At 53.3% G+C, this 23,083-nt stretch overlaps 2 protein-coding genes across 2 annotated transcripts; one reads left to right on the forward strand and one right to left on the reverse strand.

Annotated features, from left to right (window-relative positions):
• Positions 1-922: 922 nt before the first annotated feature.
• On the reverse strand, positions 923-1,897 carry LOC133758871 (olfactory receptor 11L1). Its single transcript, XM_062190005.1, has one exon. It carries the CDS (start codon positions 1,895-1,897, stop codon positions 923-925), a length of 975 nt encoding a protein of 324 aa, XP_062045989.1.
• Positions 1,898-9,017: 7,120 nt separating this feature from the next.
• TRIM58 (tripartite motif containing 58) lies at positions 9,018-20,074 on the forward strand. The gene is made up of 6 exons (XM_062190006.1): positions 9,018-9,437; positions 11,575-11,670; positions 14,724-14,954; positions 17,449-17,471; positions 17,566-17,666; positions 19,533-20,074. Exons 1-6 carry the CDS (start codon positions 9,018-9,020, stop codon positions 20,072-20,074), a joined length of 1,413 nt encoding a protein of 470 aa, XP_062045990.1.
• The last annotated feature ends 3,009 nt before the right edge of the window (positions 20,075-23,083 follow it).

The following is a 23,083-nucleotide window of genomic DNA, read 5'->3' on the forward strand; positions in this document are numbered from 1 at the left end:
TTGGGGCCTGCACCCGCATGGGAGACCAGGAGAATCACCTGGCTCCCGGCTTCGGATCAGCGTGGTGCGCCGGCCGCAGCTTCAGACTGCGGCGGCCATTGGAGGGTGAACCAACGGTGAAGGAAGACCTTTCTCTCTGTCTCTCTCTCTCTCACTGTCCACTCTGCCTGTCAAAAGAAAAGAAAAAAAAGAAAACATTTGTTGAATTAATGACCAGAGCAATGGGCAATAGTAGAAGTCTTCTCAGCACTGACAGAACCAAAGAAAATACAAAAGGATCTTGGTTTCTAGTGCACATCTTTTGCCAGCCAGGACTCACAATAGAACACAGTAACTTGCAGTTTCCTTCTCACCCCTAGAATTGCATTGAAAAAAAGATATTAGAAATTCGTTCATTAGAAGTTATTACACACAAATACTTGGCACTTCAAAAATACCTATTCTTCCTTGTGTCTAGTAGGTAATGTGGATCAACGCCCATTTCACACATTTTTTTTTTCATTTCTTCTTTCCATTGCTGTTTAACAAACACCAGTGTCCCACTAGGGTCAGGTCTACAAGGTCCTGAGGAGTTCCCAACAGTTCTTAGAAGTTATAGAGACTTTTGTACCTAAGGCTATTGAAAGGAAAGAGGAATCCCGTACAATCTGAAGCTCACATGTGTGTAGTCACCAGGCCCTGGAATGTTACCATCTTGATTCCCATTAGATGGTAACAGAAAGCAACCAAGGATAAAATTTCCCCCAGCATGGTTTAACAGAAACCATTCATCTTTGATCGGTTGTTGGCCAGAGACCCCCACCAGCAGCTGCTCCACTCTGGCCTGTGGGGTCCACCGTGGGCCCACAGGGACATCAGCAGAGCTTCTGTAGCCACCACCCCCAGCCTCACTCAGTCTACCAAGTGTCCTCCCCAGGCTTCCTTATCGAACAACGGAGCTTCCTCTCACTCCAACTCTGTATATGCCACACTTCCTGCTCACGGCTTTTCTAACAGCCTCTTTGACGTCTTTGTTCCTCAAGCTGTAGATAACAGGGTTCAGCAGCGGGGTGACCACAGTGTAGAAGACAGAAGTGATCTTGCTGATTTCCGGTGACAGCTGGGCATGGGGGCGCACATACATGGAGATCATGGTGCCGTAGTAGATGGTGACAACAGCCAGGTGGGAGCCGCAGGTGGAGAAGCTCTTCATCCGGCCAGAGGCTGAAGGGATCCTCAGGATGGAGGACACAATGAGCATGTAGGACATGAGGGTCAGGAAGAAGCAGATGCAGAGGACGGTGATGGACAGGACAAAGATGGCCAGCTCGGCAACACGGACACTGGAGCACGACAGCTGCATCAGTGGGGGGAGGTCACAGAAGAAGTGGTTGATCTGGTTGGGGCCACAGAAGTCCAATGTGGAGATCATCAGGGAAGGCAGAAAGCCCGTGCCAGCACCCATCAGCCAGGAGGCAGCCGCTAGCTTGGTGCAGGTCTCAGGGCTCATGAGGACAGGGTAGTGGAGTGGGCGGCAGATGGCCAGATAGCGGTCACAGGCCATCATGGCCAGGAGGAAGCACTCGGTAGCCCCAAAGAACACAAAGAAGTAGAGCTGTGCCATGCAGGCAGAGAAGGAGACGGCCCGGCCCCCCGAGAGCAGGCTGGCGAGGAGAAGGGGCACGATGGTGGACGTGTAGCAGATCTCCAGAGAGGAGAGGTGTTTGAGGAAGGAGTACATCGGTGAGTGCAACAGCTGCTGCTGGCTCACCACGGCGATGACAACAACATTCCCTGCAATGGTGAGAATGTAGACAGCCAGGAAAATGGCAAAGAGCAGAGTCTGCCACTCAAGAATGCTCCGGAACCCTAGGAGCTGAAACTCAGTGACAGCGGACTTGTTCGGGGGCATGGCCATTGCCTACAGGGGACAGATAAATTGGGGAGACACACAGAACACAGAAAAGACACACAGAACACAAAAGATGCTGGTAATTTCAATGCTTGGAACTCCAGACAGGATTTTTAATAGTTGATGTCTCTGGGTACAGCTTTCCAGAGGCATGAACCTAAAATTCCATGTCTCTTTAACAAGATACAGCTGAACATGACTATCAGCCCACAGAGGGAGACTGTGCAAGTGCCGTTTTGATTTAATTAAGTGGATACAATTAGTATCAAGATGGGGTTGGTGTGGCTCTTCCCAGAGCTCACACAGGCACAGGGAGCTGCCACCCCGCTGACCCGCACTCCCGGCTCACCCTTCCTAACACAGAAGCCCCTGCCTCTTGCCACTTGTGATTTTGCTGGGGTTACCTCCCAGGGCTGACGTTACCTCAAATCTCATCCGGGAGAGAGGAAGCACAGAATTCGGCTCCCAGGAGGCTGGGTCGGCGTCAGTGCCGCGCAGTGCGATGCAGCTCAGCTCCTGTTTGGCAGCTTTCTTTGAAACAGAATTAAGACAGTTGCTGTTCTTCCATGCAGTCATACATGGACAAAGCAGCCACTGACTTCTCAAGAACTCTGTCTTGGTCACTGTTGTTACTAGTGTGGCACACGCTTGCCACTTGGGGCAGAATTAGTGACAGTTTCCACACTGACGAGCAAAGGTGAGCTGTGCCCTCATAGCTAGGGCTCATTTCCCAGCCCGACATCCATAGCCACAGCAACCAGACCTGGAGATCTGGGCTGTGGGATGCAGCACCCAGCACATGCATCACAGGCTGAAGCAAGCTCCTCCTTCTCCCTGGAAACCCCTTTCCCCCTGCCAGTGCACAGAGCCCTGTGTCGCCCCTGCCCCGGGCTCCGGATTACTCTCCTCCAACCTAATTTGCACTAGGCTTCCATCATCAGATCTGCAGTTTGCCATCTCCTGCTGGTGCTGGGTTTGGGTAAAGCAGCCGCCTCCCTTCAATAACTGTGGGGTGCCTGGGGACCTGCCCTTGAGAGCCCTACTCCCCAGATGCTCTCCTGTGAGTTGCCAATGAGGTGCATGAACAATGAGGTCGGCCTTCTGAGATTTGAATCTGCCCACCAGGGACAGTGGCAGCTCCCATGCTCTGCTGGAAATAGGATTGGAAAACACTGAACTTAGGAGAGGCCCCGGCAATGCTGAACTGGAAATTGAATCAGACAAGAGTGTTCCTCCAAAATGAAAGAAGTAGGCACTTAGTGATGGAACAGTTCTGACGACCAAACACGTAGAAGTTACTCTTCACTGAGTGGCTTCTGCCGCCACACTTTACAGGGGTGGCCATTTGACAACTGTGTACACATAGGTAAACTAAATAATTCATATCACCAGAAAAACTTTGAAGACCCAATCTGTGCTCTTCTGTAACTGGCACAAGAAACCTGAATTTTCTCTCCAAAACCCTTTTAGTCATTTTTAAAATATTTTTTAAAAAATATTTATTTGAAAGGCAAAGTGACAGAGAAAGAGGGGGATAGATAAGCTCTTCCCTCTGCTGGCTCACTCCCCAAATGCCCACAGCAGCCAGGGCTCTGCCAGGCTGGATACAGGAGCCAGGAACTCCATCCAGGCCTCCCAGATGGGTAGCGGGGGCTCAAGGATTTGAGCCATCATCTGCTACCTCCCTGGAGCATTAGCAGGGAGCTGGATGGGGAACATGGAGCAGCAGGGACTGAAACGCGGTGTTCTGTGGGCGGGGACATCCTTCCTGTGAACACCACGGCAGCCGGGGTGATGGAGCCTCGGAACCGTCAATCTTACTGATTTCTCAACTTGACCTTCATAACCTTATTGTTAACTTGTTTTAAGTAACTGCATAGTAATTAATAGTTGCATTGAAGTAAAAATAAACACCCAATGATGTGTAGCACACAAAAACAATATACTCACTGATATCTTTATTCAAACTTTATCTAAAGTGATATTCCAAAACTCTTCTTTCATATTTCTCGGTAAAGCTGTTTTGAAGGTGCCCTTCACAGGTGCATGATCAACTTGTTTGTGAGTGCACAGAGAAATTTGAAGTCCTATGACTATCTTTTACCATGGTATTTTTACCCAGTCATTTACTGGCAATTTTATGCTAACAAATGGCTGCCAGAAATCATTAAAACACAAGAGAAATGATCACAGTTCACTGAGATCACAACCTAACTTCACTGTAAAATATAGAATACTGCCATTTGTGGAGCTTTCGTTGAGTTGGTTTTCAGGGTTGAGAGACTTGCACACACGACCTCACCCTCACGGTGGTCTGCATGTCCAGTGTCCACTTCAAAGAAGGAACTCAGAGGCCCAGAAAGATAGTGATTGGCTCAAGGCCACCAGCTCAAAGTACCACAGCACCACCAGTCCCAGCCAGAACAGCTGGCTGTCGGGGCCATACATGGGGTCTTTGAGGAAGAAGCTAAGCATGGATTTCAAAAATACTTGCACCAGAATAGGCTCATTCTGTTCCCAGGAGCTCTTTAAAGCAACTTTAGTTTGCAAACACATCGTTTCATCTCTAGCCACAGTGAAAGGTGCCTGCTCTCAACATAATGAAAGGCAGTCCATCTGGTGCTCAGCCTGTGAGCATGGGGCCTGCAGACTGTCTGGAGCTCCTGCCTCGGGGTCTGGATCCATGCTCCATGAGGGGTCTGGGTCCATGCTCTATGAGCTCCCAGGTCATCAGTGTGCAGTCCACGGACAGCATCGTGGCTTTCAGGGTCGTGCCGGGAGAGTGTGATGGAGGCTGGGGGTGCCGCCTCCATTGCAGACAAGACAACTTGAGAGAGGAGAGAAGTGGTTTTCAGGGAGGAATTATGACTGCAGTTTCATCCTAAAGTTAAAAGGTGGAGGCTTCAGGAAAATGTATTTTGGTCTAGGAAAAGGAAGAACATTCTGGAACTGAGGCTCCACGCCCCTCTGGAGCTGTGGCTGTGCTGTGTTGACCAGGGAAGTGATGTCTTAGAGAGGCAGGTGCCGAAGTGCTTCCTGAAATCTAAGTCTATTCTAATTTCACAGACAGAAGCGACTGCACTAACTTGCAGGCCTATCTGCCTGAGGAGCAACAAAGTCCATGGGGTGCTACTGTTTTTGGCCTGCATGCTGCAGGTCCACGGCCACACGCTGAAGTGTGTGTGTGGGGGCTCTTACTGGGGTCTACCTAAGGAGCTGCTACACCGGGAGACACAGGTCCAAGACAGCCATGTTCTGAAAGTCCAGAAGAAGGCAAAACCCCTGCCACCCATGTGGGAGACCACGGTGGGGCTCCTGGTTCCGGGTGTTGGCCTGGCCCAGCCCTGGCTGTTGGGAGCATTTGGAGAGTGAACTAGTAGATGGATGATCTCTCTCTCTCTCCCTCTCTCTCCCCCCTCCTCCATCTTTCTCTTTGTTGTTTTCTTTTCTTATACATAAACTTAAGAACAAGCCAGCGCTGCAGCTCAATAGGCTAATCCTCTGTCTTGCGGCGCTGGCACACCGGGTTCCAGTCCCGGTCAGGGCTCCGGATTCTGTCCCGGTTGCCCCTCTTCCAGGCCAGCTCTCTGCTGCGGCCTGGGAGTGCAGTGGAGGATGGCCCAAGTGCTTGGGCCCTGCACCCCATGGGAGACCAGGAGAAGCACCTGGCTCCCGGCTTCGGATCAGCGCGATGTGCTGGCTGCAGCGCGCCGGCCGCGGCAGCCATTGGAGGTTGAACCAATGGCAAAGGAAGACCTTTCTCTCTGTCTCTCTCTCACTGTCTACTCTGCCTGTCAAAAAAAAAAAAAAAGAAAGAAAGAAAGAAAAAGAACAGCAACGAGGAACAATAATCGGAGAAGGCACAAACAGAGGGGACCCCCAGACAAGAAGGATGGCATGTGTATGTAGGGGGTTTAGCTAAACTCTTTGGGAGGCTGTGTTTGTAAAAGTTGGAGTCAGGGAAGGGACGAGGGAGAGAGGGTGTCACACATGGCTGTGACGCCTTACTCATACCCTCTCATTAGGCATCCAGGCCTTGAAGCTGGCTCTGATCACATTCTCTAAGCCCACGCGTTTTAGGACTGGGCTACCTGTGCACAGAGAGACCCCAGAGCTGAGAACCCCCTGCCAAGCAGCCTGGGGGCACAGAAGGTGGAAGCCAGGCTGGAGAAACCAAAAAGCAGCAGTGGCAGTGCCCGGAGCACCCACACCTCTGCAGGAGCCAGAGCCTTACACATGGACATCCAGGACTAAATTCCTCCCAATCCCACAGGCCTGACCCCAGCCCCTCCCATCCAAGCTTGCCCAGCTGTCTCCCACCTTATCCATGAACTTTTCCCACCCAGGGAAGCAGCCATGGGTCATGTTCCCAACACAGAGTGAAATCATGTAGAGTGTGTAAACATAGAATGAGATATCACACAGGAACATGTAAACATGGAGATCATTGATGAGTGTAAACATGGAACAAGACATCACATATGAGCATGTAAACATGGACTGAGGTCATGTACAGGTGTGAACATGGAGATCATTTATGAGTGTAAACATGGAATGAGGCATCATATATGAGCATGTGAACATGGAGTGAGGTCATGTACAGGTGTGAACATGGAGGTCGTACATTAGTGTGTGAACATGGAATGCAGAACATGTGAAATATGCCAGCTACAGACTTCACGTTGGGCCCCTCAAGCCACCTGTGGGAGACTTCTATGATAAGCTAGCCGGTCCTCTCCATTCTCTTTTGCCCTGGTCCCTCCCACTGGTATTTGCTCAGGGTGCCTGTGTGCCAGGTGCTCCCTATAGGTACGGAGACACAGCAGTGAACAAAATTAAAAACACCTGGGGTGAGTATTGTGCCACAGTGGTTAGGCTGCTGTATCCCATGCAGGAGTACCTGGGATCCAGTCCCACTTGGGCTTCCGACCCAGCTTCCCACTAATACCCTCGTGGCAGTGGATGATGGCCAAAGTGCTTGGGTCCCTGCACCCACATGGTAGACCAGGATGGAACTCCCGACTCCTGGCTTCAGCCTGGCCCTGCCCTGGCCACTGCAGGCATCAGTGGAATGGAGCAGTGGATGGAAGAGCTCTTGCTCCCTCCCTCCCTCCCTCCCTTGCTGCCTTTCAAGCAAAACAGTTAAGTCTTCAAGTAGAACCCTCCCTGTCCTAATGCAGCTAGCCCTCCTCCACTTGTTTTGTCATTTCCTTTCTTCCTTCTTCACCGAAATGCATACGCCAGGTGCCAGGACCTCTGTTAACTGTACCGTGTCAGCCAGCTCACTCAGCACCCTGAGCTCCGTGTAAGAGTGGCAGCCTGGTACCGTGTCAGCCAGCTCACTCAGCGCCCTGAGCTCCGTGTAAGAGTGGCAGCCTGGTGCCGTGTCAGCCAGCTCACTCAGCGCCCTGAGCTCCGTGTAAGAGTGGCAGCCTGGTACTGTGTCAGCCAGCTCACTCAGCGCCCTGAGCTCCGTGTAAGAGTGGCAGCCTGGTACTGTGTCAGCCAGCTCACTCAGCGCCCTGAGCTCCGTGTAAGAGTGGCAGCCTGGTACTGTGTCAGCCAGCTCACTCAGCGCCCTGAGCTCTGTGTAAGAGTGGCAGCCTGGTACCGTGTCAGCCAGCTCACTCAGCGCCCTGAGCTCTGTGTAAGAGTGGCAGCCTGGTACCGTGTCAGCCAGCTCACTCAGCGCCCTGAGCTCTGTGTAAGAGTGGCAGCCTGGTACTGTGTCAGCCAGCTCACTCAGCGCCCTGAGCTCCGTGTAAGAGTGGCAGCCTGGGTATCCTTGCTGTCTGAGAGCTGGCACAGCTGCTTCAAGCCTACTGGCGGGTGGCACGGCCTGCAGTCTGCAACCAGGGCCTGCTCTCCTTCTTTGAAGTCCTCTGCCCTTTTGCTGTCTTCTCCGAGGCTTTGCTTACCTGTGTTTGTCCTCAGAGTCCATCCATTTTAATGACCCATCTAACCCTTCAGACAGATGGCCTCAAAATCCCTCAGACCCTGCTCCCCGCAGAGCTCCAGGCCAAGACTTTGTTCTTACTATAAACCCTAGACTTCCCAGGAGCTGCCAGGGCCTGAGTCATGGACCCGCCTGCCCCAGCTTTATCTGTTGCCATGCACCAGGCCCTGAGTCCTCCGCTTGCCCAGGAACCGCTGAGTCATTCAGGGGCCGGCTGCCCTCCCCTGCAGCCTCGGAGGGGGTCTCTTCCTCCTTTTCAGCTGATATTCACTCTCACAGGTCAGCTTGGAGACCCTCAGGGGCTGCCCTGGTCCCTGCGCCGCCTCCCGAGTCTGTTTTTTTCCTGCAGGACTGGCCAGGACCGTGGTGCGTGTCTGTCACATTCTGTGCCAGTCTCTCCCAGCGGCTCACATGGCTCCTTGAGGACAGGGTCCTGCATTCCCTCACTCTGTGCCGTCTGAACCTCTTCGCAGCCACAGAGAAGCACGGCCATGTGCTGAGGAATGGCGGAGGCCTGCAGGCTCTTGCCCTACCCATGGCTTCAAACTCACGCACACCGCAGTTGCGCTCAGTCCCCCTGACAGTCATACCTGGGGCATGTCTGCTCCTTGGGCGCGCTCCCTGACTGTGCCTCCCTCCTGGATGCCGCCCTCGCTGTCCAGCCTCCTGCTCCTGATCCACAGGGGTAGCGTTGGTGGGCTCTTCTGAAGCATTCCTGCTAAGAAATAGCTCAGCCCACATCTGTGCCCCCTCCGAGATTTGCTTTGCACACCCTGGTGCATCTCTTACCAGACCCTCACTGAACTGGGCTGGACAATGGTCATCTGTTTAGACTTGTTGCTGGGCTGCACACCTGCTGTTAGCATGCTCACAGCCAGTCACAGAAGTGAGTGAGGGGTGCAGGTGCAGCACAACACCCAGGTGAGGGTGTGGGGTGCAGGTGCAGCTTGGGGCTACTCTTAAAAGCACCAGGTCCCCAGAGGTGAGGCTCCCAGGGATGTCACTTTGTCCCTGTCTTTCTGGGTGGCAGACTGGCCGGCTTTCACCGGGAGTGGCTCAGTTGGAGTCCAGCCCAGGGCAGCAGATAAACCCGTTGGGCGGAGACTGACTGGGCATCTAAGAAGGTCGGGGTGGCCCAGTGAGACGGGGCGCGGAGCCTGGGTGCGCGGCATGGCCTCGGGGGCGCCCGCAGACCGGCTGCGCGACGAGGCCCGCTGCCCCGTGTGCCTAGACTTCCTGCAGGAGCCGGTCAGCGTGGACTGCGGCCACAGCTTCTGCCGCGCCTGCATCTCTGAGCTGTGCGAGAAGGCAGAGAGCTCGCGCGGCGGCGTCTACGCCTGCCCGCAGTGCCGCGGCCCCTTCCGGCCCACTAGCCTCCGGCCCAACCGGCAGCTGGCCGGCCTGGTGGACAGCGTGCGGCGGCTGGGGCTGGCGGCGGTTCCGACGGGGGCGCGGCGCTGCGCGCGGCACCGGGAACCACTGAGCCGCTTCTGCGAGGAGGAGCTCCTGGCGCTGTGCTGGGTGTGCACGGCCGCCGAGCACCGGGGCCACCGCACCGCGCCGCTGCCGGAGGCGGCCGCGCGCTACCAGGTGAGGCTCCGGGTGGGGCTCTCGGATGCCTCCAGCTGGAGCTCCTGGGAGCTACAGGAAAGGCTCCTGGGCCCTGCGAGGTGAGGCCAGAGAGGCTCCCGTCGGAGTGACCCTCACCGCTCCAGGGTCCTGGGGTCTGCTCTGCTTGTGCTGGGTGAGTCCAGGCTCTGGTCGTCTGGGGACGCCTGCTTAGGACTGGCCGCTATTCCTAGGCCCTCCCAGCCCTTTGACGTCACTCACGGGGTGTCCTGCGGGTGCCCACGGCCCGGAGGAGGCCGAATGCCCTGCGGGGTCTTGATTCCATGGGGCATCTGCGGCGAGCTCTCACTGGGAGTCTCAGGTGGGCAGCACCTTGCATGGCTTTGTGTGCTCTGTGGGCGTGACTGATGCAGCCACCATTGTGGCATCGTCGGGAGTGGCTCGGGCTCGACAGGTCATGGCAGAGCACACGCTGGGCTGCCCAGCCCAGCAGAGCCAGACTGCGGTCTGAGCCTCCTGGTGGGCACATTGCTGCACCAGCTCTGAACCCACTCTCGGGGCTGCACCTGAATCCAGGGGCTGTCTCCTTTCCCCCGGGTGCTAACCACTGGGCCATCACACTCCACTGCGCAGGAACTTCCTTAGTTACTTAGTTCCTTAGCCCAGGGCCTGGGCTCCTTCCCCTCACCTTCCCTCTGCAAACCTTCTGCTTTTCCTCCTTCATTTATGTTGCCATCTACGAGAGTCCAGCACCTTCCAGATAGATGCCATCCCTCCTTTCTCCCATTTGGAGCGAGGCTAGAGGTCTTTCTAAAGCTGTTCTCTGCGTTATTTATTTATTTATTTTTTAAATAAAATAGGAGTGTAGTGCTAACCCCGGCAGCAGGTGCTAAGTCATGCTTCTGGGGGCCTTTGGAGTACCCAGCCTTGGCCTCCAGCGAAATTTGCGTCCTCACTGTTGTCCACGGGGCGCCGCTCTTGCTCTCACCTCTCTGCTTCTGGGGCAGTGTGGGTCAGAGACTGCTTCTCCCACCTGCAGGCTTCAACTGCACCTTGGCAAATGCGGTGCCTGCACCTCCCCAGATGCCACCCCACCGGTGTGCTCTGCAGCATTGCCCTTCGTGTAGGACTTGCACTTTGTGGTCAGAGCTTTTGTTGTAGCTGCTTTAGACTCGTGAGATGTAATGGAGTCGGTGTTTGGCCCAGCAGTTTAACTTTTTGGGATGTTTGCTTCCAACCCAGCTTCCTGGGAATGGCACGGGGTGGGGAGCAGTAGTGATGGCTGCAGTACTGGCATCCTTGCATCCAAGTGGGGGACCTGGATTGAGTCCCCCGCTGCAGACTTTGGCCTGTCTCTGGCTGTTGTGGGTGTTTGGGGAGTGAACCAGTGGGTGGAAGTTCTCTCTGTGCATTTGTGTGTCTCCTCCTCTTTGGTTTTCTGCTTTGCAAATAAAAAATGAAAATTAGATAAATATTAAAACATGTTTATCTATCATTGTGTTGTATTTCTTATTAAATATACTTCAATACCTTACTTTTTTTTTTAATCCTAGAAACCTTTTATTTCAGGTATACCAGCTTCAAGCATTTCGTATATACAAATTTAGGAACATAGTGATTCTCCCCACCCTGCCCTCCCTCCCACCCTTCTTCCTCCTTCCTCTCCTAGTCCTATTATTATTTTTTACACAGATCTATTTTCAGTTAACTTTATACTCATCAGATTAACCTTACACTAAGAAAATAGTTCAACAAATAGTATGAAAAGAAAAAAAAAACTTCCTCAACAGTCGAGACAAGAGCTAATCAAAGTCATCACTTCTCAAAGTGTCAATTTCACTGCTAAGGATTACCTTTTAGGTGCTCTGTTAGTTACCATATTAGCTTTATTCTGTCTGGCTAATCTAAAATATTTTTCTCTATCTGACTTTCAGTGTTTTAAAATCAGTTTTACTCCTGTGAAGATTGATGCAATGAACACGATTGTAGATGACTCTGGCTGTGTCTGGTGTTAAACTGCACCATGCTCATTTAGACATTAACCAAGAGAGTGTTTGTGTGGGCTCTGCTGTAGCTGGGCTCTGCGCTGCCCCAGGCTCTGGGGGGACGTCGGGTACCCAGGGCACCAGTAATGGTTCTGGAAACTCTTCCTGAACAGGTGAAGCTCCAGAGGGCTCTGGAGCATGTGCGGAAAGAGCTGGAGGAAGCCTTGGTGCAGGAGGCCAATGTGGGGAAGAAGACGGTCATCTGGAAGGTAGGCGGCTGTGTACACCAGGACCCTGGCTGACCATGGGCTTCAGGGGCTCTCACTGAAGGGTGCAGTTAGTCTGCAGGTCACTTGGCCACTGTCCCTCCCACTCCGGCCTCTTTCCATATTCCTGCTGCTGGGGACAAACATCTCAGTGCCATCCTGAGTCCTCTAGGGCCCATAAGTCACGGCGTCCCTTGTTGTCACTTCTATCGACACTGCCAGTCCTCACTATAAACAAGAGTGTTGCCATCTTCACCCTGCTGCATGCCCACAGCTGCACCCTTCCACCTAGGGCTAAGCTTCCTGCTGCCACTCCTCGTTACGAATGTTTCTGTCAGGGCATTGACATAAAGACAACCTCACGACTTTGCACACATGGAGTGCAGCCAGTAACACCTGCCTTACGAACAGGGTCGTCCTGAGAACCTGCAGCCTCGTTCAGCCATCCCTCCAGGCACCTCTCCAACCCGATTTCCTTTCACTTAGTTCATTTACACACACACACACGCACACACGCACACATACGTGGTGGTTTCCAACCCGGGAAGATTTCATATTCTCCCCAACAGACGTGTTGCAAAATGCAGAGGTATATTTGGCTGTCACACTGGAGGGGATGGCATCTCACGGGTGGGCAGAGCCAGGGATGCAGCTAACGCCCCATGAGGCACAGGATGGTCCCTGCAGCTCACTCCAGAGTGGTCTGATCGAGATGTCAGTAGCAGCAAAACTGAGAAACTGCGTAGAAACCATGTGCTATGTGACATCTATAAACTATGCAATATGCCATATGTACACAAGCTATGCATGCATCACATACAAACTATGCATATTTAAACTCCACATGTATGTTATATATGCAATGTATTATATAATATCTATATACTCAATGTGTGTATTTTATGTACAATGTGCCATGGGTATATAAACTATGCATGTATCACATACACAATGTTATATAATATATAAACTCTACCTGGATATTATATATGCAATGTGTTTTATAATATCTATAAACTCAGTGTGTATTGTATACGTAATGTGTTATATTATATGGCAGCCAGGGTATGTGTTATAGAATGTTGCTATTCTTTCTCCTTCTCCCAACAACCTTTTCTCTGACCATTCTCTTTATTTTTATAATTCTTTCTTTGTTGTTTTACTAGAAAATTTAGCCTCACACTCTATCCTTAGGTAATTCCATAAGGACCATTTTATTGTAAAAATGTTCCTCTGGGGTCTTATATGTTCCTACTGCTCTGTAAATTGTAGATAAGAGTAGAAATTAATCAGCAATTTTTGTTACTTTTACCTAGTGATCCAAGTCAGCTATGTTCAATCCCAGCCTGACTGTAGATTTAAGAACTCAGAACCCCTGTATCTAAGACCTGGAGTCCTGTATTATTTTAAACCCTCCAGGTATCATTCTAACATAGAGATGATCCTAAGGTCCCTTTCAAAGACAAGTGAACTCGTGTGATCGTTGCATCAGTAATGTACCCAGGGAGACAAATGCAACAAAGACAGGACTGATACATGTGAACTCCAAATTCTACAAAAACACCTAATCTTTCTATCCTTGAAGATATAATTGTAGAGCTTAGGATGGTGTGAACAGACCATGAATTGTAGCCAAATTCCTTCTCCCAGCACCATCCCTCTGGCTCCGGCTATAACGGCGCTCTTGTCCCATGGCTGTTAGGTGCCCCATGCACCGACAGCACAGCTCCAACATGCAGGAGCATCGCTCATATTCACGTGAGTTGTTCAGCACAGAAATCCGATTACAGAATCCAGAGTTGGTTGGTTTTGGAAAGAGACTGGGACTGCATGAATCTAGTGACTTACAAAGTGGTAGAAAGAGGTAGGGATGGAAAATCGGAGCAAGGATTTGAGTCTCGTGAACTTGGAGTGAACCGTTATTGGGGTTATAAAAAAGATACTGGTTTTATCTTTTTATCAAACTGAGAAGTCATAATGTGAAAATTGGGGCAGGGAATCCCTGTTAGCCCTGCTGTGAGAGGGTGAATTGCGTCTCGTACTCTTTCAAAGCTGATTCCCTGGGCCCGGCGCTGTGGTGCAGTAGGCTAAGCCTCGGCCTGTGGCTCTGGCATTCCATATGAACACCCATTCATGTCCTAGCTGCTGCTCCTCTCCTGATCCAGCTCTCTGCTGTAGCCTGAGAAAGCAGCAGAAGATGGCCCAAGTGCTTGGGCCCCTGCACCTGCATGGGAGACCTGGAAGAAGCTCCTGGCTCTTGGCTTCAGAATGGCCCAGCTCCAGCCATTGAAGCCATTTGGGGAGTGAACTAGCAGATGGAAGACCTCTCTCTCTCTCTCTCTCTCTTTCTCTCTCTTTCTCTCTCTGTCTCTCCCCTCTCTGTCTGTAACTCTATCTCTCAAAGAAATAAATCTTAAAAAAAAGCTTATTTCCCACAAAACAACCTCACAAGAATAACATTTAGATATAATAACCCCACAGCAATGTACGTTCCTTAGATCCACTCAACACTTTTGGGTGTGGGAGTAGGGTAGAACTGGGATTATTTCTGTGCAGGTCCCCAACAGAGCTAGTGGTCAGGAACCTGCAGTCTGTCCTGGCTGTGCAGAGAACAATGACCTCAGGTTGGGTTCATGGTGACTGTGTTTGTTAGCCTCTAGCCTTCCCTGTCTGCCCTCGCCTGTGGGGGTCTCTCTAATCCCTGCGTTTCAGTTGTCTGTGTTGTTCCCATGGCTCATCTCAGGGGAAGCAATATCTTCTACAGTGCAGCCATGGTGTGCTGGCCGCTGTTGTCACAGCTCAGTTGACCCTGAGCTATGGTCCCACACTACTCTTGGATGTCATCTTATATGATGTTGGCACTGGGATGTAAAAGTGCCTCCCTTCCAAGCCTGGGGCAACATTGGAACCAAAATCCAATGGTTTTTCCAGACACTCCCCTGTGGATGGTGTAGGGTAGACAGTGCACGGAATTACAGAGCTCAGTGGGTGCAGGAGGCGGGAGCCAGGCCACTCTGCCCCAGGTGGTGACGATGCCATCCCCTGTGCGGCTCCAGGAGAAGGTGGAGATGCAGAGGCAGCGCTTCCGGCTGGAGTTTGAGAAGCATCGGGGCTACTTGGCCATGGAGGAGCAGCTGCAGCTGCGGCGGCTGGAGGAGGAGGAGCGAGGCACGCTGCAGAAGCTGCGGGACAGCAAAAGCCGGCTGGCCCAGCACAACAAGGCCCTGAGGGAGCTGGCCGAGGAGCTGGAGGAGCGGAGCCGGCGCCCGGACCTTGACCTGCTGGAGGTGAGGCCAGGCCCTGGGGTGCGGGCAGGCTCAGGGACGTCACAGGCAGTGCTGGCATTACCCACTGAGGAGACGTCCTCACCCTAGACACCAGCGTCAGAGTCCGAGGGACCCTGGAGAACCGGGTTGTGCATGGGGAAGGCAGAGCCTAAATATTTAAACAGCTGAAGTCCATGTAGTGATTTAGGAACACACAGAAGGCCAGCTGCAATGAGAAGCCCTGTGTGAGTGGTGCCTGTGCTGGTTTTCAGCGATGTCCAGTGTCCAGTCTGGAAGTCTCTGGGGACCCAAAGGATGATGGGTGTGTTACACTGTGTAACACACTGTGCAGCGGGAAACCCCACGTTAAAACTGTAGGTCTGGTGCTGATGCCTTAGCTGGCGCCCTGTGCCCATCCCAGGACTCCCGTGTGAGTCTCTGTCTGCTTGGGAATGGAGAGCAGATAGAGGCATCACAGGGCACAGGGCACAGGGCATGAGCCAGAGGGCATAGGGCCCAGGCACAGGGCACAGAGCTGTTCGCTTTGAGTTCCCCTTGAGAGCGTGGGGAAAGACCCGGCTGCTGTTGTGGGTGTTGTCTCTGTGGAATCTGCAGGAGAAATTCAGCCAGCAAAGTGAAGATGCCCTCATCCCATATCAGGTTGCTTGGGTTCAAGTCCCAATTCTGCTTCCAGTTCCGGCTTCCTGCCATCAAGCAGCAGGTGCTGACTCAAGTACTTGGGTGCCTGTCACCCATGAGGAGACAAAGATGGAGTTCCAGGCTCTTGGCCTTGGCCTGGCCTGGTTCCGGTGATTGTGGGCATTCCAGGAGTGAACCAGTGCATGAGAGTGTCTGTCTGTCTGCTGTCTCTGTCTCTCTCTGCCTTTCAAATGAAATAAATAAGTAAATAAAAATAACAACAACAACAACAAAAAAAAAAAACAGAAAGGGAAAGCAACTTTCTGGGCATCCTCCGAGTATTGGCCCAGAATTCTGAATGGATTTCCTGGAGTCTCCCTCCTTAAGGCAGCTCCAGACATCGCGGGCACCATGCGCACACATGGTCACGTGAGTGATCTGTGCAATCCTTGCAAGCAGTCAGTGAACCCTGCTTCTGACAGGGAGGGAGCTTCAATAAATTAGCTCTACAACATGTTTATTTACAAAACATTGCTATTTAAATTTCTCTTCTTCAAAGTATCTATGTAAAAGTCAAATGTATTATTAGCTCATTTCCTTATGAATTAATAAGGAGTCAGGCATAAATTAATTTCTAAATGACAGCAATAAACACAGAAATCCCAATATTCTCAGTGACATTGACTATCTTACCTTACAATGCCTCAGATATCTTATTTAAAGTGAAAATTTCTTAGTACCTAATAAGTGTTAAAATGAATAACAGACATCTGAGAGAGAATATATTCTCAAACAGTAGGCACTCATCTGTAATAGCAGCCACAGGGAGAAGGTGTGTGTAAACAGAAGGCACTCATCTGTAATAGCAACCACAGGGAGAATGTGTGTGTAAACAGAAGGCACTCATCTGTAATAGCAACCACAGGGAGAATGTGTGTGTAAACAGTGGGCTCTCATCTGTAATAGCAGCCACAGGGAGAAGGTGTGTGTAAACAGAAGGCACTCATCTGTAATAGCAGCCACAGGGAGAAGGTGTGTGTAAACAGTGGGCTCTCATCTGTAATAGCAGCCACAGGGAGAAGGTGTGTGTAAACAGTGGGCTCTCATCTGTAATAGCAACCACAGGGAGAAGGTGTGCATAAACAGTAGGCACTCATGTATGAGAGAAGCAGCAGGGAGAGCATGCATGTAAACAGTAGGCACTCAGCAGTGCTCTCGGCAGTAGACAGTTGTTTTGCCGTTCACCGTTCCCTGCCTTCCCTGTTGCCACTTTCCCCACAGCCAAGGCGCAGTCCTTCCAGTCCCGTGCTGAGGGCGGGGGGGTGAATTTACACCAGTCAGTTATTCTGATGGGTGACTTTTTCCGGAGAGGAGTGACTTACTTGACAACTGCCCCAAAGATAAAATGTTGCTAGATGGGAGTGCCTTTCTGCTTTATCTAATTAGGTGATGCCCATATGAGCAGCTCTGCCATCTGTGTCCAAGCACTGGGAATTTGGGGTTCCCGCAGAGACATCAGGCTGCCATTGTACCTCTGTACTTACAATGATTGCTCAAATTCTTCAGGTTTAGATCCATCGCGCCCTAATTCCACCTGCAATTGATGCAGAATGTGACGCTTTATTAAAATACCCAAGTGAGAGGATATCAATTGAGGGAAACACTAACACTGGTAGAGTGGACAGGTGTTGTGCGGGCTGATTCTGTCTGCAGGTCCACAGGGAGTGAGGCTTGAATGAAGGCAGATGCACTGTCCCCGACAGTTTTACCTTAAACAAGAGAAATTCCCCGTAGTTCTCAGGCATTCTCCAGGCATGCCCAGAGTGGGTGTGAGGGGCAGCTCAGAGGTCTGACCCTGTGTCTCTTTCACTTTTAGGGAGTAGGAGGAGCCTTGGGCAGGTATGTCGACTTTGCATCTCCATGGGAGGGGCGGCAGAGCAGGCATGCGGGGCCCCTCCCACACCTGTGACTGTTGGTTCTGTGCCCCATCCAGAAGTGAGGCTGTGACTCGCCCGGAGCTGGAGACCATCCCCCTGGAGCTGAGGACGCTGTGCCGCATCCCGGGCATGCGAGACATGCTGAGGAGGTTCCGGGGTACGTAGCACCTCATACCTGCAGAGCTGTGCCTAGGGCTTGGGGCTTCTGCGCTTGCTCTGTGTGGGTGGGCTGCAGGGGCCATGGCAGCAAAGCGTTCTCTCAAGATCTTGCAGCTGCTTTGCTGCAGGAGCCTGGGGCGTTGGGCCACAGCCTCTGACCCCAAGACCCACGTCGACAGAGCTGCACCCCCCTTCTTGTGCTGGTAGCCATGGAAAGGAAGGCTATGAATGAGGGAGGGAAAGGCATGCCTGCGCTCTCACATGGCCGGGCAACACAGCACCTCTGGTCACCAGATAGCCATTCTGTGGTGCCCTCTCGGCAGGTATACTCTTGTTCAGCTGGATTCTGGCACCGTCCAGAGACAGTGCCAGCCCCAGGGGCTGAGGGCTCAGTGCCCAAAGCACCCCACTGTTTCCTCCAGCACCCAGCCCCCAAGCTGAGCTGTCCAGCCACTCACCCTGCCCCAGGCATTTCAGTGGGGTCCAAGAGATGCTGTCATTTCTCTGGAGAGTCCAGATGTGGCCCCCAGGCTCATGGTTGGCAGATTTTAAAAATAATTTGTTTTTTATTTATATAGACAACAGATTTCATGTAGTTCATGGATACAGTTCTAAGATAATTCCCTGCCTCCTTCTCCCATCCTTCCTTCCTCTTTTGCTCTTTCATTCTTCCTAAAGTTTTGCAATAGCATATTTTCAATTTACTTTATAGTTGCAGGCTGAATGTGTCACTAAAAGTTCAACAGGTAAAAGCAGGAAGACCACTGTTCAGCAGGAATGAGCAATAACCTAACCCCAAGATGTCAATTTCACTCATAGACATTAATTTTTGTGTCCTCTCTATATTAGCTACCACAAATCAGGGAAAATGTGCCAGTTGCCTGTGGTTCTGGCCTATTTCACCAAACATGATGGTCTCCAGGTGCATCCATCTTGTTGTGAAAATCAGGGTTTCATTCTTTTTATGGCTGAGCGGATCCTATAGTGTATATATACACCACATTTTCTTTATCCAGTCATCAGTTGATGGACATCTGGGTTAATTCATTGGTATTTTGATTAGGATGGCACTGGATCTGTAAATCGCATTTAGATGGTATCGGTTCTTCCAATCTACCAACATAGAAGATTTTTTCCATCTGGCAGTTTTGATTGACATCTGGGAATTGCAGTCCTTTGCTGTCTGTGCATGTGGCTTCCCAGCATGCACCTGGAATGCCCACTGCACAAAACCACAATGCTGATGATATCATGTGAATTGTGCAATGATTTAGGGTTGCTCCAAAGTCAGACAGGGTCTCACTGTGCACGTGCCATAAGCTAGACTTTTCTGGTTTGTCTGAGTTCCCATTTTCTCAGAACTCTTGAGCCACAAGGTAGACTACCAGGTGGGTGGTCTTGGGTGAGACCAGGTGGAGCTCAGGGTCCCTGGTAGCTCACGACACCTGGGGGTCTCGGGCCCCTCCGTGGTCGCGCGTGTCTGTCCACACAGCACATCCAGTATATTGTCTCTGGACACGCAACAAGCCTCACCAAATCCCCAGGCCACGAACAGGGCCTGGCGAGTCTGGCAGGAGTCAGACTGAGCACGCATGAGGACTTCCTACGGATTTAGGGGCTTCCAACGCTTCTGCACGGTGCGGCAGGGTCCCCGCCTGCCGGCGCATCCAGAGGACAGGACCTCGAGGCCGATTCTGCGCCGGGTGACACCTGGTTCTGGGGATCGTGGCCGCCGAAGTTGCCAGAAAGGCACAAGCGTGCGCTCTGCCTGCTGGAGCCAGGCTGGGGCGATGTGGGGGGCGCTTCCCGCCCGACCCCTGCCGAGGTCTGATCCACCCTTTACTCCTCCGCACGCCCCCCGCAGCCGACGTGAAGCTGGACCCGGCCACGGCGCACCCCAGCCTGCTGCTGACCGCCGACCTCCGCAGCGTGCAGGACGGCGCGCGCCCCAGGGGCGTCCCAGGCAACCCCGAGCGCTTCGACACGTGGCCGTGCGTGCTGGGCCTGCAGGGCTTCTCGTCTGGGCGCCACTACTGGGAGGTCGCCGTCGGCGAGCGCGCCGAGTGGGGCCTGGGCGTGTGCCAAGACGCCGCGCCGCGGGCCGGGGAGAGCACGCCGTCCCCGGAGCACGGGGTCTGGGCCATGTGGCTGCTGCGCGACGACGAATACCTGGTGCTGGCCTCGCCGCCAGCGCCTGCCGTGCGCTCGCGCCGGCCGCGCCGCGTGGGCGTGTTCCTGGACTACGAGGCGGGAGAAGTGTCCTTCTACGACGCCGCGGACGGCGCGCACATCTACTCGTTCCGCCAGCTCTTCGCGGGCGTGCTGCGACCCTATTTCTTCGTGTGCGACCACACGCCGCTGGTCCTGCAGCCGCTGGGCGACGCCGGGGAGGGAGAGGCGGCCTGAGGCTCGGGGGAGGGCGGGCGCGCCGCGGGCACTGTCCCTTGCAAGCCCCCCGAGTGCCCCGGAACTGTGCGCGGGAGGAACGCGCGGGGGCGGAGTGGACCCCGCTCCCGCAGCGCTCCGCACATGTCCCGCGGCTTCCTCCCTGCCGGCGGCTTTGTGTAGGCAGACTCTCACGCCTTCACCTTCACCTCCTTGCTTCCCGGCCCTCTCGTCCTGCATCTGCGGTCCCTGGGGCTTGGCAGTGGTGCTTCCGCAGCCCCTGGGCGCCACCTTCGGGGCCTGCTCCCTGCGCCGCTCTCCTCCCCGCTGCGCCTCTGCCTGTCCCTCGTTCTCCTCCTTACTGCAGTGGTGTATTTACCGTGTGGCTTCACACTAACGTTGACCCCCATGCTCTCCCAAGACAAGGTGTGGACCACTCCCTGCGCCTTCATGGCCCTCATACCTGGGCCCAGGTGCCACCCACACCTTGGTCCCCGCGCCCTCGCAGTTTCCTTAGCTGTGCGCAGGTGCCGGCCACCGCTGCCGCCACCGCCTCGCTCCTCGCGCCTTTGGGTCTCCTGTTGTGATCGCCTCTTCATTTTTTTTTACCCGATTCCGAGCTTTCTGCAATTTTCTCTGGAATTTTGATCCATTATCAACAAAATCTCGTGCATCCATATCTATTTCCTGACATCAGCCTACACAGCTTAAACTCAAAGTGTCTGGAACTGAGCCCTGCATCTCCCCACGCCTGCCTCTAAGGAGAAGAAAGCATCCTGGACTTCTTCATCTGAGGGAGACCGTCCTGCTGGTCACCTGTGGAGGCCGCGCACCTATGGCCACCTGCAGAGGCTGCACACCTGCTGGTCACCTGTGGAAGCCACACGCCTGTTGGCTCCCTTCTGGATTCCACCATCCGCAGAACCCACGGGCACCTCTTTCAGGGCCTGCCCAGAGCCCGGAGCCCAGATCCCAGAGCCCAGAGCTCCCTAACTGCCCCACTGCTGGCCACCAGGCTCTCCCCCACCCTTCTCAGCGCAGCAGCGCCTGGGCTGCCATCCAGTGCCCGGGATGGTGGTGCCCTTGCCCTGACCTCCCATTCAACTGAGAGTGGAGGGCCCAAGGCAGGTGAACTCTGATCCCTTCTCTGGCTCCGGCTCCCTCTGCGCTCTGCTCCAACTCCCCTGGCCTTATGGCTGGGTTGACACCAAGCAGACGCTTGCATCGTGGGGCTTTCCAAACTCTGGCTGCTGCTTGGAATCCCCCACCTGCTGAGGTCCCCCGACTGCTCCCTCCACGCCAAGCCTGCTGAATCCAGCGGGTGACACAGCCGCCCACCCAGGGCTCAGGGTTCCAGCCCTGGCACTGGACTCATGGAGACTTTTTCCATATTGTGCATCAGCTTCTAGTGTATGGTACTCTTGTGCACTTTATTATTTATTTATTTATTCTTTGCCTTTGTTGCTAAAGAGTAAGAGTGAGCATCAGCAGTGGAGGGATCTCTGTCTGCTGGTGACATCTCCCAAGCACCTCAGACGCTGGTTCTTGCTCAGTTCATGTTTGTTGAATGAATGCATGACTCACTGTCTGGAGTGCAGAATTAAATAATGGATCTGAAAGTGTTCTGTGGAGGTGTTTCGCAGGGTGCTGAGAGAGAGCCCTGAGTGAGGGGACTGGGAGGGGGGGTTTGTGGCTGGAAGTGCAGCAGCCACATCGGGCAGCAGAAGTCGGGGACAAATTCCGAGTGGTGCTGGTGAACCCCGCCTGCTCTGTGTGCCCCGGGAATCTGCTCGAATGTTCCTCAGGGAGGAGGATGGAGCCCAGGTGCCTGCATGCGTGTAGAACATGCACCTGCCTGTGTACATGTGCACACACACCTGCAGGCAGAGTCTCCCTTGCTCTGATTCGGTGATGACGTCTGCTCCACGGTGCCTGAGCATTCGCCTTCACCTGACTTCACTTCACATGAACGCGCGCCCCGTGATGTCATCCCCCACCCAGTGCACTGGGCTTGCTCTTTTAGTCCAGGAAAGTCATGGTGAAAGGAAGATGTCCAATCCTGGTTGCTCTGCTTCCGGAGCTCTAAGGAGGAAGGGAACACTCGCAATGCCCCTCTGGGTAGGGCGGGGCTGATTTCGCCCGGGCTCTCCACCGGCATGATCCTTCTTGGGAACACTGGCCCCTGGGTGCCTAGGGAACTGCTGTGTTGACAACAACACATCAGCTCCCTGGCTTTGCTTACCTGAGGGACTGCATCGCTTTTACGTCAAGGGGCAGAATCCCAGGGTCCTCATTTTCTGGGTAGACCCTGGGGAGTTGAGGGAGTCTGAGGAGATGCAGGCCTGAGTGTGATAAGGGCCCCCAGGGGTCAGAAGCCCCCACACTTGAGGGAGGCTGGTGAGCCTGGACCAGCCCCTGGCCCCTGGCATCCCTCTCCCAGGGAGCTGCACCAGCCCGGAGGTGGCACCGCCCTGTGCACAAAGGCAGTGTCGCAGACCTGCAGAGGGTGAGGCCAAACCCAGACAGGCACCTGTGTTTCCTCCTGCAGGTGCAGGTGCAGGTGTGCCTGTGTGGGAGTGGAGGGGAAGACACCTCCAGGGCCCTGACTTCCGAGGCTGCCCCACAGTGCAGGAATGAGATGGTGAGTAGCTTCTGCACTGGGGAGCCCAGCTCAGACGTCGGCACTTGGCTGTGCGTTTGAGGAAGTGCCTGACAGGTAAAGAAACAGCGTCCGAGTATCACCCTCGTGGCCAGGGAGTGTGCCGGTGCCGACAGATGCAGAGACACAGACACGCACAGGGCAGCCGCACGGCGCCTCCTGTGCTGTGTCTCACAAAGCAGTGCATTTATCCATGCAGATTTATTCTCTGTATCTTTACAAGTTTAGAATTTGTGCTGCCGGGGCAAGCACCAGATTTATTCTCAAAAGATTAAATATGAAGGTGTGGGGAGACAACACGAAGAGACACATTTTTTTTAAACATCAAAGTTAGACTTTGTAGGGGGAAAAGACTCTCTAGGATTCGTCAG

Source organism: Lepus europaeus, chromosome 4 (genome assembly GCF_033115175.1).
Source record: "Lepus europaeus isolate LE1 chromosome 4, mLepTim1.pri, whole genome shotgun sequence".
In the NCBI taxonomy this organism is placed as follows: Eukaryota; Metazoa; Chordata; class Mammalia; order Lagomorpha; family Leporidae; genus Lepus; species Lepus europaeus.